The 18,063-nt window shown below is 40.4% G+C and overlaps 1 protein-coding gene across 2 annotated transcripts in view; it reads left to right on the top strand.

The window, feature by feature from the left end:
• The window catches only part of LOC108708513 (N-alpha-acetyltransferase 16, NatA auxiliary subunit), a 31,878-nt gene extending 15,280 nt beyond the window's left edge, over positions 1 to 16,598 (top strand). For both annotated transcript variants that reach the window (XM_018247306.2, XM_041582462.1), the window contains exons 13-20: positions 554 to 682; positions 7,604 to 7,817; positions 10,404 to 10,597; positions 11,012 to 11,120; positions 11,392 to 11,490; positions 11,570 to 11,713; positions 14,041 to 14,138; positions 15,393 to 16,598. In XM_018247306.2, the coding sequence (XP_018102795.1) occupies positions 554 to 682; positions 7,604 to 7,817; positions 10,404 to 10,597; positions 11,012 to 11,120; positions 11,392 to 11,490; positions 11,570 to 11,713; positions 14,041 to 14,138; positions 15,393 to 15,593 (1,188 nt within the window). In that variant the 3' untranslated portion in view covers positions 15,594 to 16,598. The remainder of the gene's footprint in view (positions 1 to 553; positions 683 to 7,603; positions 7,818 to 10,403; positions 10,598 to 11,011; positions 11,121 to 11,391; positions 11,491 to 11,569; positions 11,714 to 14,040; positions 14,139 to 15,392) is intronic.
• Positions 16,599 to 18,063: the final 1,465 nt, after the last annotated feature.

The raw sequence follows: 18,063 nt of genomic DNA on the forward strand, positions 1-18,063 counted from the left end.
AACTAAAAACAAATATGAAGAATATACCCATTATATCTGATCAGGTGATTTGAGGTTTGGCTTCAGGGCCAAAGTTTTTCCGCCTCCACACATTTGTGTATATGGCCAATATATACTATGTTGCATGTTTTTTTGGCAATTTATATGTTCTTTTGGTATAATAGCAACATTAAACTTTTTGCCACATTTTCCTCTGTGGTATTCAGTTCTTTTATAAGTATTTTTGTGAATTTACACTGGGATTTGTGCCCATGCATGGTTAGACATCAGCTGCTGGCAGAAACCTCTCTTAATCTATGTACTGGTCCATTTTGGGGCCCAATGGGATTATTTCTGCAGTGGATATGTGACCAGGACACCTCATCACACACCATCATGTGTGGGCAGCCAAGTTTTGCAGTGATAATTGTTTTTTGTGACCTGACCAAGCACCACTACACATTTGACACAATTATTAATTTCTGTTAGCTTTTTGTACAACCATTGCTTTATCAGTGTGTGCTGTTAATCACTTTTATCTGGAAAGTAAATGGAATGAAAATATTTGTTGCAGGAAGGTATGCCTGCCGTGGAAAACCTAAACGAGATGCAGTGCATATGGTTCCAGACAGAATGTGCCAGAGCCTTTCAGAGACAAGGGAAATATGGGGAGGCACTTAAGAAATGCCATGAGATTGAACGGGTAAGCCTTCAAGTTACTATACAAATAATATATTGCTCGCTTTCTTCATGAGAAATATTTAGCATGCATAATCATCAGGGCAAACCGTTGTTTTCTAAAACCATTCTTTTTGATTTAAGTTGTTAAAACAGGGTTTAACTTAGTGATGTATGGTACAATAATGGCCTGGTTAAATTTCTCAGTCAAGATCTGTTCAAAATACCAATTGAGCAAGCTGAGAAATCTGCTGTTGATCCCAATGGTCTGTGATTTAGCTTGCTCCCCTATATAAGCCCCTTTATAATCTGGCCTGAAGATCAAAGTGTTTCCAGTGGATATTTCTTTACTCTGGCATTAAAGCTAAACAGATATTCCAATATGCAATATAAATACCACAAACAAGGACAAGAACATTTGATGTGTAAATCTTTTATTCAAGTTTATGTATTCATGTATGCTTAACTTGCAGAATGTCCTTAAAGGAGTGGTTCACTTTTAAGTTAACTTTTAGAATGTTATAGAATGGCCCGTTCTGAACAACTTTTCAATTGGGCTTCATTATTTATTTTTCATAGTTTTTTAAATTGTTCTTCTTCTTATTATTATTATTTTTTCCAGCTTTCAAATGGGGTCCCCATCTAAAATGTAAATGCTTTGTAAGGCTACATATTTATAGTTATTGCCACTTTTTATTACTCATCTTTCTATTAAGGCCCTATTCATATTCCAGTCTCTTGATTAAATCAGTGCATGACTGCTAGGGTAACTTGGGTCCTAGCAACCAGATTGCGGAAATTGAAAACTGGAAAGCAGCTGAATAAAAAGCTAAAAAAATATGAAAAATGAAAACCAATTGCAAATTGTCTCAGAATATCACTCTCTACATCATGCTAAAAGTTAACTCAAAGGTTAACAACCCTTTTTAAAGAGATAATGACAGCAGAAATTACACTCTTTTTTACATCTATCATAATATTGCCGTTGAAAGCTACATGAGTATTTGCACAATGCTTTTACATTACCTGTCTGATGCCCCATTTTCCTGTATAAGGGGGCTGCCATATTTGTGCAGCAGGAGTCCGTTAACATTAGAATCTCTAACTGACAGGCTGCGACAGTCAGGTTGGCAAAACAGTCAGGTTTAGAAACTTCAACTAACAAAAACTACAAAAACAAACCTCTCAGCAAAAAACAATCAACATGACCTGTAGGTAACTTTTTACCAGAGAAATGCTTTATTGAATTTCACAAACAGCGATAACAAAAGAAAGGCTGTATGTCTGGAACACAATGCTCCGAGTGCAATTAAATAGAAAAATGCAATTTACCACAGAATCATAAGTCATTATTCCGGTTACAGTGAAATCACAATAAAGGATAAGCATGAAAACACATAAAAGAAAACAGAGGAAAGAACAGAAAAAAGAAAACGGTTAACTGTTATGCTCTGAACTGTTATGCTCTTTTAATGATCCAGGAGAAAACATATGCGGACCTAAGGGGTACTCTCCCTATCAATGTGATATAGCAGTTGCACTAAGTTGGAATAGGGGCGTAGAGTGGGTCCAACGTAGGGTTTGCAGTGCGGTGGGGTTAGTCGCCCTAAAGAGCTTCCAAGGTGACCAAATGACCTCATGAGCTTCCCTCTTGTTCTCGTTGGTAGACGCCATCTCCTCCATCTGTTCATGAGTGGAAATTAGTGTAAATAGCTCCTGAAGAGAATAGGTAGAGTTCAGTTTCCACTTTCTCGAAATGATTGTGGCAGCAGCAGTAAAAATTTGGAACAGTAACTTCCGTTGAGGCGGCTTCACAGAAGAAGGAAGGGCATTGAGTAAGGCTATTTGAGGCTCAAGAGGTAAAGTCCAGTGTAATTCAGCTTGCAGGAATGCAAATATCGATTGCCAGAACAACAATACCTGAGGGCATTCCCACCACATATGGTATAAAGTACCAGGGGTATCGCAGCCTCTCCAACATTTGTCGCTGTAACTAGGGTTAATATTGTGAATTTTCACAGGAGTAAGGTGCCATCGGAACAACACTTTTTTATTTATTTCTATATGATTAGTGCATCTCGTGGCCCCCCGGGATGCTAAAAATACTCTGTCCCATTGTTGAGGGGTGAGATGAAGATTGAGGTCTTGTTCCCATCTCATTTGGTAAAGAAGTTTAAGTTCAGGATCTTTCTGCAGGAGCAACTTATAACAATCGGATAACACCCCTTTTCCGTAAACACTCTCCCTACAGAGAAGTTCCATGAGCGTAGACCTCCTGAAGGATTTAGGGCTATTGAGATGCGACTGCAGTAGATGGTTAATTTGCATCAGTGGGAATCTCGCATTGTCTGATAATAAAAACTTTCTCTGGAGGTCTTCAAAAGGCCGCTGTGTATTAGCAAAGTAAAGGTCCCCAAGTGATGTGATGCCCTTAGTAGTAAACTCTGATAAATGTATATCTGGAATCAGCAATCTAATTGCAGAGATTGGTGTAAGAGTGGACGGGAATTCCCCAAAGCCATAATGTTTGTGAAGTCTATCCCAACATTTCAAAAGAAGGTCCGTGGTCTGAAGTATGTCAGGAAGTGGCGGCCTAGCCTTGAGTGGTATCCATAATAATTCTGCTATGCTATACCCCGCTATATAAGATAGCTCGATGTCCACCCATTTCCTGCGGCCCAGAGCACTGTGTAGTCTAACCACATTTTCAAGGAGAGACGCCTTGTGATAGAGAGAGATATTGGGGATTCCCAGGCCTCCTGAGGATGAGGGGAGCTGAAGCGTTCGTAGAGCAATTCTGGGCTTCTTGCCATCCCAGATAAAGTGCCTAATAGTTTTCTGAAGATCTGCTAAAAAAGACTGGGGTATCTGTACTTGTAAGGTTCGAAATAGGTAGAGAATGCGTGGCAGAATAGTCATTTTAGTGGTAACAATTCTACCTAACCATGAAATTTCCAACTTTTGCCATTTACTGCAGTCAGCCTTGATCGATTGCAGCAAGGGCAAGTAGTTTATCTTGAACACCTGGTGCAGGGTTTTAGGAATCTTAATACCGAGGTAGGTAAAAGAAGTGGTTCTCCAATCAAACTGATATTGCAATTTAACCTGGGTTACAACTGAATGAGGCAGGCCTATGGAGAGGGCTTGCGTTTTATCCTGATTGATCTTATAATAAGAAATGCGCTGGAAAGTCTGGAGTTCAGTCATAAGGAAGGGCAATGACGAAGTCGGGTTGGAGATGGTCAAGACAATATCGTCCGCGAATAACCCTAACTTGTGATGAGAAGCTGCCACCCTAAGTCCCTCTATCCCCGGGTGTAGTCGTATTTTGGCCGCTAAAGGCTCCACCATTAAGGCAAAGATGAGGGGCGACAGGGGACATCCCTGTCTCGTGCCGTTGGTTATGTCGAAGGCATCCGACAGAGCACCCGGAATTCTGACCCTAGCAGACGGCTTAGTATAGAGAAGCAATATGGCTTTTAAGAAGTTACCTTGGAGTCCAATTTTTTCCAGGACCATATTCATGTAAGACCAATTTACCCTGTCAAATGCCTTCTCCGCATCCAACGACAGAGCCAGGAATGGAGTAGACTCCCGGTCAGCAATATGGATCAGATTTAATAGTTTCCTAGTATTGTCGGGGGCCTGTCTACCAAGAATAAATCCCACTTGATCATTGTCAATTAAGGTTGGAAGTAGTGGCGCGAATCTCGATGCCAAAATTTTGGCGTAAATCTTGATGTCTGTATTAAGAAGTGCAATTGGCCTGTAGTTAGTGCATTTATCTGGGGCTTTGCCCGGCTTCGGGATGGTGACAATATGGGCAGCGAGAAATTCCGAGCAAATGTTGTTGGTTTCGACCCAATAGTTAAAAAGTTTAGTGAGTTTAGGTACCAAAATATGTGCGAATGTCTTATAATAATCGTTCGAGTATCCATCTGGACCAGGGGACTTGCCGTTTTTCAGGGTCTTAATCGTAGCCGAAACTTCTTCTTCAGTAAAGGGATCATTAAGGGTCTCTATCTGTTGACTAGTGAGCGAGGGTAGTGGGACCGAATCTAAAAAGGAAGCAATCTCCTGTCGCGTGGGGATATGATCATGGGAGTTTCGGGTCAGGTTATAGAGCCCCCTATAGTATTCCACAAAGGATTCAGCTATGTCTTTTGGACTAGTTAGAAGTACCCCCTTATGAGTAATAGATTTAATTCGGGCCTGGGCTTGCATACCTTTGAGTCTATGGGTCAGCAATTTGTTTGCTTTGTTACCTCTAGTGTAATATTTTAGTTTGAGAAGTTTGAGCCTATATTCCGTCCTAGCTAGTTGCACCTTATGGAGTTGTATCCTAAGATCATCTGCCTGTTGTTGCAAAAGTTTTTGCTTAGTAGGGGGGGAAGCAGAGAGTCGGGAGTTTTCAACGTTTTTTAATTGATCCTCTAGCATCACCTGTTGAGCTTCTCTAGAACGCTTCACTTGTTTGCTAAGATTAATTAAGTCACCCCTAAGTACAGCTTTGTGGGCCAGCCACACTGCTTGCGGAGTCAGTTCTGGGGCTTCATTAAGTTTAAAGTAGTCAGTCAGATGATCAGTTATCTTTTGTCTGTGATCTAGATTGGCCAGCAGAGAGTCATTGATTCTCCAAACTCCGGATCGGACCTGATCTTGGTGAGCCGTAAAATCGGCAATGACAGGCGCGTGGTCTGACCAGGAGCGAGTCGTAATGAATGCATTCAATAATGCGTTAGTGGTTTGGGAGTCAGCTAAAATCAGGTCAATCCGAGAGTAGGAGTCATGCCTCGGAGAATAGTATGTATAGTCTCTAGCATTATGATTGTATGCCCTCCAGACATCAAACAGAGCATTTTCTGAGATACATTCTTCCAGTTTATGGGCTATACGCAAGGAAAGCGGAGGGGGGGATTTCCCCAATGGTCGTTGGGTATCAAGCGATTGGTTTAAGGCCATGTTGAAATCTCCTGCTACAAGGCGTCCCCTTTTCATGTCATGAACCAAATTCAGCACCTTACGCACAAATGTGTCCTGATGTTCATTAGGGGCGTACAAATTTAGCAAGGTATATAACTGACCATTGAGCGAGCAGATCACCACCTGATATCTGCCATTCGAGTCCGATAAATGCTTATGTACATCTAGCGTGACATGTTTGGAAAAAAACATGGAAACTCCCTTAGATTTAGTATTAGCACAAGAATGGAAAACATGCGGGTAGTTTCTAGAATAAAATTTAGGGGGATTACGCTTAGAAAAGTGGGTTTCTTGAATGAACAGGATATCTGCCCGTAATCTGCTCGCCTCTTTCAGCATTAAATTACGTTTCTGGGGGGTATTAAGACCCCTGACATTATGTGTAAGAAAACGAACCATCAGTGTATATAGGAAAACAAGCAGTAGTATATCTCCATAGTAAGACATCAGCATAGGGGAAAGAGAGAGTTGGGATCAAAGATACGAACACCCTGGTCTGGATTGTCATATCACCATGAGGATAAAGAGCATAACAGTACAGTAAAAACACAACCAAAAAATAACCTGAATCAGTAAACTGTAGTTCCTCAACCGGAGGAAAAGTGTCCAGCAACGGCAGCGGTCTCAGTGTTGTCATCGCTGCTGAGGGTCCTGTAAAACAACAGGGATAGTGGGGGGGGAGAGGAGAGCAGGTGTTGGTGTTCCTTCCCAGCCCAAACTCGGGGTCAAAATTGTCCCGTACGCTTCTCAGCCATCAAAAGAAGAAATGAAAGTGGTAGAGATGTGGAATAGCAGGGACTAAGCGGCTTCCCAGTCAGTGTCCAGGCGTGTCTGAGGAGAAGGGGGTCCTGCTAGGGTGAGAGCTTCTGGCTTGTCACCTGCGGCCGACTCTCTGTGGGTCCACTTGAACGTCGTTTTCTTAGCCTCGTCAGGTGAGGCAAAGGTGTAGGAGACTCCATTCCGTAATACAATAAGTTTCGTAGGGTAGGCCCATCTGTAGGGGATTTTATGTTCCCTTAGGGACTTCGTAGTCTCAAGGAATGTCCTCCGTTTAGCAAGGGTAGCAACAGAAAGATCGGTAAACAGTTCCAGAGATTTATAATCATCTGGCCAAGTGTCCCGCTTCCTGGCTAGCATCAGGACTCGTTCTTTCGTCTTAAAGAAATGCAGCTTAGTAAGAACGTCCCTGGGCGCCGCCTCAGGCGCCGTCCTGGGCTTGGGGACCCGATGAATGTGGTCAACGGTCAGATCTATCAGGGGTGCCTCCGGTAAAAGAGCCTTGAGGAGATCCATAAAGTAGGCCTCAAGCGCCTCCGGTTTAACGTCTTCCGGGATGCCCCTTATGCGAATGTTGCAGCGCCGGGACCTATCTTCAAGGTCTGCAACCTTATCGGTAAGGCGCGCCACTTCCTTCTCCATAATCTGCTGCATATCAGCAACCGCATTATGCGCAGTGGTGAACTCCGCCATCTTGCGTTCCAAGTGGTCGGTGCGTTCCGCGAGGTCCCGTACCTCACGCTTAATTTCAGCGGAAAACAGCTTAAAGTCATGTTGGAGTGTAGTTCTGAGCTCCGTAAGCATGCCTTTAATCTCAGCTGCTGTGACCGGGGAAGCAGTTAGGCCAGAGTCCGCATGCACATCAGCGTGATGGTCCAAGATGGCGCCCGACTGCCTGGTGCTACGTTCTGCAAAGAACTCCGACACCTTTTTGGAGTCCTTTTTCGCCGGATTCTGGGGACCCATCTGCTCTCGGGATAGTGGGCTGCAGTAATCGTGCTGAGTTGCGTCGGGATGTGCTCAATTTGTACACCTTTCTGGGCTAGGGAATGGAGAGCTCCTGAGCAAACGTACCACTCACATGGAAGGTTAGGCTCCGCCCCCCCTAGGTAACTTTTAATGTACACTCATATTTTAAAACATTTTTTAGTGTCAGTATCACTTTAAGTCTTTCTTTCGGTTTCAGCATTTTTTTGAGATCACCGACGACCAGTTTGATTTCCACACGTACTGTATGAGGAAAATGACTTTAAGAGCATATGTGGATCTTCTGCGACTGGAAGATGTTCTCAGGCAACATGAGTTTTATTTTAAAGCTGCTGAGACTGCCATAGGAATCTACTTGAAGCTGCATGAAAATCCTTTGACCAATGAAAACAAAGAGCAAGAAGTCAATTCAGGTTAACATGCTTTCATTTGTTTTAGCTTGACCACAAATCTTGTTTTGGAGTGGAAGACTCTATTATATGCAAGTGATTTCCTTCGGGTCTAAATGGTCTAGTGCCTGCTAAGTGCCCAAAACTGACAGCAGTTGCTGCTATAATTAACTTTTTTCGGTGAACGAAGTAGTCATCCCTGAAAATTTGAAAAGCTTTTCTTGCATTGGTGGTCTAATTAGCCCTATGTTTTTATCCAACTGAAAGGCCTAAGTGCAGTGGCCGATGAGGAGATTTGTCGCCAGCGACAATGGAGACACATTTTCAGGAGGTTTGTCACTCGTAGTTGTGCATAAATAATTGTGGGTGACAATCTCCCTGTCAGCCACTGCCTTTAACTGGCTGTTCAGTTCCACTTAACCGCAAGGGCTGCAGAGCAGGGTCCTTTTTCAGTCTGGTTAATCTTTGAGCAAACACCTTCTTAGACGTGTTTTATAACTTTCTCTGTGTCTAAATTCAGCAGGCTTTTATGATTTCCCTTTGCAACAGTGCTCAAAAGATAATTTGGGATTTTCCTGTAGACCACAGCAGGCTAGTAGTACTTACAAACAATTCCATTTGATCACACATTTTCGTTCTCTCTTAGTATAATGCAGTGTAGTTCATGTTTTCTATGGCAGTGTTAAGCACACCCTGATGCAGTTACTTTGTAAAAGTTAGCCCACATATCTGTCTGGGCACCATTCATTTTAGTGAGACTTTTTTTTGTGTTTCTATGTGATACATGTACCAATTATGCCTGTTTTATCCCAATTTCTGTATCACTCAGAGCCAGGCCAAATCTGCGGAGTGACCTAGGCAAGCCGCTGATTGCCCCTTCCCCACAGTGAGGTGTCAGTCGGGGGGGTAATGGTTTGGTGAGGGCAAGGTGAGGGCAATCAGAGATGTGCCATTGTGCCTTGCCACACTAGGGGCAGGCAGGTAGATAAGCTGAACTAGGGGCAGGCAGGAAGATAAGCTGAACTAAGGGCAGTCAGGTAGATAAGATGAAATGGGGCAGGCAGGTAGATAAGATGAACTAGGGGCAGGCAGGTAGATAAGCTGAACTAGGGGCAGGCAGGTAGATAAGCTGAACTAGGGGCAGGCAGGTAGATAAGCTGAACTAGGGGCAGGCAGGTAGATAAGCTGAACTAGGGGCAGGCAGGTAGATAAGCTGAACTAGGGGCAGGCAGGTAGATAAGCTGAACTAGGGGCAGGCAGGTAGATAAGATGAACTAGGGGCAGGCAGGTAGATAACCTGAACTAGGGGCAGGCAGGTAGATAAGCTGAACTAGGGGCAGGCAGGTAGATAAGCTGAACTAGGGGCAGGCAGGTAGATAACCTGAACTAGGGGCAGGCAGGTAGATAAGCTGAACTAGGGGCAGGCAGGTAGATAAGCAGAACTAGGGGCTGGCAGGTAGATAAGCTGAACTGGGGCAGCCAGGTAGACAAGCTGAACTAGGGGCAGGCAGGTATATAAGCTGAACTAGGGGAAGGCAAGTAGATACACTGAACTAGGGGGCAGGCATGTAGATAAGCAGAACTAGGGGGCAGGCATGTAGATAAGCGGAACTAGGGGCAGGCAGGTATATAAGCTGAACTAGGGGCAGGCAGGTAGATACGCTGAACTAGGGGGCAGGTATGTGGATAAGAGGAACTAAGGGTAGGCAGGTAGATAAGTGGAACTAGGGGCAGGCAGGTAGATAAGCTGAACTAGGGGCAGGCAGTTAGATAAGCCGAACTAGGGCCAGGCAGGTAGAAAAGCTGAACTAGGTACAGGCAGGTAGATAAGCTGAACTAGGGGCAGGCAGGTATATAAGCTGAACTAGGGGCAGGCAGGTATATAAGCTGAACTAGGGGCAGGCAGGTAGATAAGCTGAACTAGGGGCAGGCAGGTAGAAAAGCTGAACTAGGTACAGGCAGGTAGATAAGCTAAACTAGGGGTAGGCAGGTAGATAAGCTGAACTAGGGGCAGGCAGGTAGAAAAGCTGAACTAGGTACAGGCAGGTAGATAAGCTAAACTAGGGGTAGGCAGGTAGATACGGTACATGCCTAGGGCCTCACGATGTTGCACCCTAGACACATGCCTCTTCTACCTACCCATAGTTGCAGCCCTGGTATCACTAAACAAACCCTAAATAGAGGTTTTTTTTTAAGTATTTATTTTAGTAAAGAACCTGTACATTTACAGAATGTGCAGATATTATTTTACATCATAAATGCATGGAAAAAACAAACCTTGGCAAAACTTTGTTGTTTTCATACCACAGATTAATACCAGTGACAGGTTCTATATCACCCAGTATAAGCTTAGTGCAGTATACAAGTATAAATATAGCTCATCGCCTAAACAAAGAGATATAGAATGTATTTGATTGTAACAAACGAAATTTAAACCAACTAGGGTAACTGTGCATAAAAGGAACTCCAATGTAACCAATACTTCTGAAACTCAGTACACGAAAGGTTTTTGTTTTTTTACAGATATCTGTTTTTCATATTGTTTTGCTTTTATGACTTCATACACTGGATTTAAATAGTTAAGTGAAGGTAATAATTTCTTATGTTTAGAAAACCTCTCTGCTAAGGAATTAAAAAAAGTATTAAGTAAACAAAGGAGAGCTCAGAAGAAAGCAAAACTAGAGGAGGAGAGAAAACATGCTGAGAGAGAGCGGCAGCAGAAAAATCAAAAGAAGAAGAGGGATGAAGAGGAAGAAGAAACAACTGGCCCTAAGGAAGAGTTAGTTCCTGAAAAACTGGAAAGGGTACGACCCCTGAATATTTCCCTGTCATTTTCTGGTTGATCTCTCGATGCAGGAAAGGGCTTTAGTCAAGTTTTCCTTCAAACTAGCGGTCAGAATCCATTTGTGGGGAGGGGCAAATATTCAGATGAATCTGATTTACCTGTGAATACAGAACAAGTACCTCTATGAAATCCTGCAATCCTTTTGGTAGTTTCCATGCATTAACAACACTAACATACTGACCTTTAAATTAACTTATAGCCTTCTGCAAAGCGAACATTATAAATTTTTGTTTTCTATAGTTTTTGAATTATTTACATTTTAATGTTGCCTCTCTTTAAAACAAAATCTGTTTCTTGAATTGTGATCATTTCTGATTACTTGTTAATATTTATATTTAAATGCTTACTTTATTTTTTAATTGTCTTTGTACAGGTAGATAACCCTCTTGAAGAGGCTATCAAATTCCTTACACCTCTCAAAAGCCTTGCAGCAAATAATATCCGCACCCATTTATTGGCATTTGAAATCTATTTTAAAAAAGGTAAAAATTAAGTCTCTTACCATAGTTCCTGTGATTACCCATAGGTGGTGCACAATTACTGTACATAGCTAGCAAAGTCAGTCATATGGCAGGCCTGTGGTAGTTGAAGCAAAAATAAGGCGGTTGCATAAGGACTGATTGCATAGTTATGTTTCTGCCGAACAGTAATAATATGATCTATGTTCTTATAAAATGTTTAAATATGGCTGTAATTGCACCACATGTTTTCTGTTTAACACTAAACTGTCATTGTTTTGTACCATAAACACAGGAAAGTTTCTGCTCATGTTACAGTCCATTAAAAGAGCTATTTCCATTGACCCAAACGATCCGTGGTTACATGAATGCTTGATAGGGTTTTCAAAAGCAGGTAAATTCACCTTATTTTGTGTCTTTTTCACCTTAAAATCAGTATGGTCAATTATTCCATTATCATGGTATGCTTTTAGTTTCAGATCACAATAATCTCCCAGAAATAGTGAACAAGGTACTTAAGCATGAGATGAAGAGTATCTTCACTGACAAGAATATGAACAGTTTTAATGAAGAGTTCCTCAGGCGCAATTCTACCTCCATTCGGCATTTGCTTTCAGGTTTGATACAATAATGTATAATTGGTCCCCTTATAGCAATGAAGGGTAATTGTCAGTTGCACAGCATTCTATTACTGTATGACTGAATGTGTCACATAATCTCCTACTATGAGTGGGAATTGCCTTCCTAGTATCGCAACATTGGAGCGATTATCTCCTGAAATCATTGGAGGGGTATTTGTGCCAGTAATTTCAGTTGATTCTAATAGGAAGCAGCCCACTGCAATTCTGTACACCTGGGAAACTATACAGATGATATTGTTTTTGAGACATGGGCATTCCCTCATTCCCTGGCTGCAACACTAATGTAAATATTACAAATTTAGCCCAGGGTGCCTTTGCCTGAAAGTGAAGGACTGTTTAGCAACAAGTTGTTTTAAATGTTCTATAGGTATGGGACCTGTTAACCGAATACTCTGGACCTGGGGTTCTGGTTAATAGATGTTTCCTTAAATTGGATCTTCATACCTTAAGTCTACTTGAAAATCATGTAAACATCAAATAAACCCAATAGACTGGTTCTGTTTCCAATAATGATTATTTATATCATAGTTTGGACCAAGTACAAGGTACAAAATCATTTTTAAAATTTTGGTTTATTTGGATAAATTGGAGTCTATGGAAGATTGCCTTTCCGTAATTCGGAGCTTTCTGGATAACTGGTTTTCAGATAACAGATCCCATACCTGTACTTAATTCTTACACATTGTTGGAGTCAGGGAGAATTTCTGTGGGCTGGTTGTTCAACCATAAAAATCTCGAATCGCTCAAATTATTTGAGTTTGGAGTGAAACCCTCTGAATAAAACCCAAACATCATGAAGGCTACAAACATATTCAGATGGTTCAAGGCACCTCTGCCATTAACTTCTACATGACCTCTACAGGTTTTAGCTGGAGTATTTTTTGGTTCGAGCTATTTACAGCTTCAGGGTATAATAAATATTGGAAAATTCAAGTTTTTTTTTTTAACCAAAAAATTTGAGTTGTTTTTTTTTTACCTGACCAAGTTTTGACTGAAAACTACCCTTGAAAAACTTGAATCCTACAGGAAAACACAACTCAACCTTCGATAAATCTCTCCCATAATGTTTTGGGATGCACCTAATCCACTATTTTGGATTCGGCCGAATCCCCGAATCCATCTTGGAAGATTTGGCCGAATACCGAACCGAATCTGAATCCTAATTTGCATATGCAAGGAAAAGTGGGAAAAAAATTGGTTTTGTAACAAAAAGTTATGTGAAATCTCGCCCTCCCCACAATTTGCATATGAAAATTAGGAATTCGGTTCGGCCAGGCACAAGGATTCGGCCGAATCTTGCTGAAAAAGGCAGAATCTTGGCCGAATCCAGAACCGAATCCTGGATTCGGTGCATCCCTAATAATGTTATATTTATAGATATTCAGCAAAATTGTTGAAGACAGACTTATCCAATGCTGCCCTTTATTAATGCTTTAGATTGTTCAGTCATAGTAGTCCGTGCTAAGAATAAGCATTATACGTATTTAAGGTATATATGGGCCTTTATACTGGGCTTACTTTTGCATGCTGTAACAACCCTTAATTTTATTATGCACTAGAAAGAAATGGGTCAATGTTCGATGTTTACAAATATGATTTATAAGGTTCTTCTGATGATTCAGCTGCCCCACCATGTGAATTTGTTCCTTTTTACAACTAAGAAGCTTTTTTTCTTTTCTGCAGCAATTTGTATCTCTTCTCTATGTCAAAATATACATTTAGGCTACTCTTTTAAGTGTCCGACCTGTATGCAGTTGCTGGACTGGGCTGCAGAGGTTACTTTTTCAAGGAACAGTAACACCAACAAATGTAGGTGTTTTAAAGTAATGAAAATATCATGTAGTGTTGCCCTGCACTGGTAAAACTGATCTGTTTGCTTCAGAAACACTACTAGTTTATGTAAACAATCTGATGTGGAGCAATGACGGAAATGAAAAACGGCTATACGGCACAGGTTAACTTATGGATAACAGATAACACCATTAGACAGACAGAGTTTATTTGCTACCTGAGCCTTTTCTTCTTTGATTGGCTGCCCCCATTGCTACACAGCAGTTTATTTATATAAACAATAGTGGTGCATGGCAACACTGCATTTATATTTTCATTTCTTTAAAACACTTTTATTTTTTGATGTTACTGTTCCTTTAAATAATGCATCCTATCAGTAACAGTGTTGTATTACCTTTTCTTTTTAAGGAATATGTCACCATTGTTTTTCCTTTATTTGTAATGATGTGCAGTTATTTTTGGATACTTGTTAGAGACATGTCTGTGCTTTTTTTTTTGTGTATTCTTCACAGGGGGGAAAATTATGTATTATTTGGACAAATCTAGGCAAGAGAAAGCAATTGCCATTGCAACAAAACTGGATGACACTTTAATTGATAAAAATGTTCAGGTGAGTCCTTGGTTGTGAGTTTACCTGTGTGTTGTAAGTAAGGGCACTTAATATCGGTTAACCCCTTGTTTACATAACTAACATTTGCTTTAGTTTATATTGTGGGAACAATGTATTATGTCTTGTATGTCACTGTTTACTGGATGCTGGGACCCATAGTCTGCTTTTGCTTCTAGTCTAATCTTCAAGTCTTTGTATTTCTCTTGTTTTTTTTTTCTTAATGATCTGTCTGCTAACCCCTGTGAACTATTTTATTTTCTTCTTTTTCCATACTCATTTGTTGCTGGCCTACAGGTCACTCATTAATTTTCAGAATTATTGTTCTTACTATTAGGGTATCTGCTTTCTATGAGAAAACTGCTGGTATGAAAAATGTCATCATGTTTCTGATTGTCCACGCCCCCAACCATGCAGCCTTTTGACCACTTAAGAGCACATTATAACACAGCACAGCAAGAGGGTATTGTGTGTTGATAAAACCTAGAGTAAAAATATGTTGTCTAAAGTAAAACTGAAAGTGTTAGTTGGAATGGTAGCACCTTCAGAGAAGCTAGATGTGAAAAGCAAATTGAAAACTATTAAATTGGCTTGTTTAAGTATTTTCATTACACAGTGGAGGTATTAAGGCAGGGCTGTCCAACTTGGGGGCCTATCAAACAGATGCTACCCCCCAGGACATTTTTATGGCGCTTGGTCTGTCAAAAGGCTCCACAGACTGATTTTGTGACATTAGCATTTTAATATAATTTAGCCCTCTAGCATATCTTCTCTGAAACTATAGGCCCAGCTCATGGAAGAAATTGGACAGCTCTTTCTTAAAGGGATCCTGTCATGGGGAAACATGTTTTTTTCAAAATGCATCAGTTTACTCCAGCAGAATTCTGCACTGAAATCCATTTTTCTAAATAGCAAACAGATTTTTTATATTCAATTTTGAAATCTGACATGGGGCTAGACATATTGTCAGTTTCCCAGCTGCCCCCAGTCATGTGACTTGTGCTCTGATAAACTTCAGTCATTCTTTACTGCTGTACTGCAAAGTTGGAGTAATATCACCCCCTCCCTCCCCCCAGCAGCCTAACAACAGAACAATGGGAAGGTAACCAGATAGCAGCTCCCTAACACAAGATAACAGCTCCCTGGTAGATCTAAAAACAACACTCAATCACTCTCTACATCATACTAAAAGATAACTTGAAGATGAACAACTTTGTGAACTATATTTAGTATGGTATCTTCTCATGTTTTGTACAGAGCCTGACTAGTGTCTTAGATGCACTTCTTGACGGAAGCTTTGGAAGCTGCAATACTCAGTATGAGGAGTATCGGACAGCCTGTCACAAACTATTCCCCTTAACGCCTGCCTTTATGCTGTCTGCAAATGAAGATGACTGCAGTACAATGCCGATAAACCATGCTGCTCTTAACCATGATGTGCTCTGTATTGAAATATAGCACAATGTTGACGTTCAAAGACTTCAGTGATAAAGGGGTCACATGCATTGTTGTAATGCAGATCAGATCAAAATTTGGCCTTCTACCCTCTCTCTCTCTCCCTCCCTCAGCCTTCCAAAGAAAGGCCAACAGATCACATTGCTGATCTAAATCTGTCCTGTTTGTAACTGTACAGTTTTAAGTCTTTCTTCTTGTTTACTGGAGGAGTTGATTAATATCTCCTTGTTTTGCAATACGAGCAAACTGCTTTCTTAGAGAGTTACAAATAGAAAGCTAAGGGTGAAAATACATAAAGTCAGATGTAGCATTAATAGGTGAACCGCTTAGCTTGGCGTTTTTTTCTGGTTTTATTTCAAAAGCATACACATCCTCGTGAGATATCTACAAGATAATACACTTAGAATGCATATTGACATGATCTTAAATTAGAGGCTGACAGAATGAAGCACACTTCAGTGATTGAGACAAAACATAGGGAAGTCTACAGGAGTCAGGTTAAGCCAATTTCTTTTATTGCAATATAATCATTGCATCCTTGCACTTTTGTGTTTTTAAAGAACATTCAGAGATGAATTAAAACAGTCGATTTAATATGCCCTTCATGGAAGTCGATTGTTGTAGCGTTCCATGTTCTGTGTCTGTTTTGTGTTTGCTAGTTTGGGTGCAATACTGCCTGTGCTATTGAGTGTACACATAAAATGATCCCTTACCTTCTGAAGGTGACAGTAGTTATAGTATATTAAAATAAGCTACAGGCCCCGCAGCAAGTATATTAATACTAAGCAGTTGCACGTTTTACCGATACCTTTTGCACCTTACTTTTGACAAGTTTTGGGAGATTACAGATTTAAAAGGGAAAATATAAGCATTTTCATTTGTTTTCATATGACATATCTTTCCTTAGTTGTTTCTTTTAAACCCCAAGCTTCCCTATTTAAGTATGTTTTTAATATGCTTTTTTAAGTCAACAGTTTAGTAAAAAAAAATAAAAGGCATTTTGAATAACAGTGCTAGTGCTTTAAACTTGCTAAAATCAGTCAACTACAATAAACTAAAAAGCAAAGATCTGATTGGTTGCTATAGGTAACATCATCGGTAGGGGTTTACTCCACTTTTTACACAGCATAATAAATAGACCCCTTTGAGTTTTGGTTTATTGCAATAAAACTTACAAGTTTTGCAGGTGCCATTTTCCGGTCATAGATTTGAAAGACACATTTATTGGTAGCCATACGTAACTAGACTCTGGTGCAAATTTGGAAATTGTTGGCATCAGCATTTCAAGGTGCATTCATTACTCACATTCTATACAGGAATCATGGGAAGAAATCTTGTTGCCGCAGAAGTAATTTGAGAGTGTTTTCCGAAGCTGCCTTTCCCAATAATAATGTTATAACTGACACAAGTTGAGCTTGGCCAATATGGTAAAAGCCTGGCAAAGCCTTTGAATTGCTGCTGTTCAAATAGTCTTTAATTGGGTGGTTCGCCTTTAAGGTAACTTTTACTATGTTATAGAACGGCCAATTCTAAGCAACTTTTCAATTGGTTTTCATTATTTATTTTTTTTATAGTTGTTTGTCTTTTTCTTCTGATTCTTTACAGCTTTCAAATGGGCGTCGCTGACTCCCCTCTAAAAACAAATTGTAAGGCTACAAATGTATTGTTATTGGTACTTTTAATTACTTTTATTCAGGCCCTCTCCTATTCATATTCATATTCAAATCAATGCATGGTTGCTAAGGTTATTTTGGACCCTAGTTTCCAGATTGGTTCAGATGCAAACTAGAGAGCTGCTGAATAAAAAGCTAAATAACTCAAAAACCACAAATAATAAAAAATGAAAACCATTTGCAAAGTGTCTCAGAATATCACTCTCTACATCATACTAAAAGTTATCCTAAAGGTGAACCACCCCTTTAAGGGAAAAAGCAATTGAAACACCCCATTTAATAGGCAGAAAGCAGGAATGGAATGGCTTTTGTAATGTTTTTTCTTATTCCTTTATTAAAAAAATCAAATGGCAGATAGAACTTACTAATAGAGGCTATATTACACCTTTAGGAATCATATCCTCCATAAATCGTGACTGAAAACTAATAATCATGTCAGTATTGAACTTGACTGGCTGCTATACACAGAAAAATTGGCATTTACATTTAGGGGTCTATTTATCATACTGTGAAAAAGTGGATTTAAACATTACCGGTGATGTTGCTCATAGCAACCAATCAGATCTTTGCTTTTGTTTTTTTAATTGATAAAATCTAATTGCTGATTGGTTGCCCTGGGCAACATCACCGGTAATGCTTCACTCCACTTTTTGCACAGCATGATAAATAGACCCCTATGTATATGGAGAGAAAGTGCAGTGTTAAGGTGGCCAGACATGGGCTGATTAAAGCTGCCGATATTGGTCCTTTAAACCAAGTCAGCAGCTTATCTGCCTGTGTATAGGGGTTCCGACGGGTCT

Source organism: Xenopus laevis, chromosome 2L (genome assembly GCF_017654675.1).
Source record: "Xenopus laevis strain J_2021 chromosome 2L, Xenopus_laevis_v10.1, whole genome shotgun sequence".
Classification (NCBI taxonomy): Eukaryota; Metazoa; Chordata; class Amphibia; order Anura; family Pipidae; genus Xenopus; species Xenopus laevis.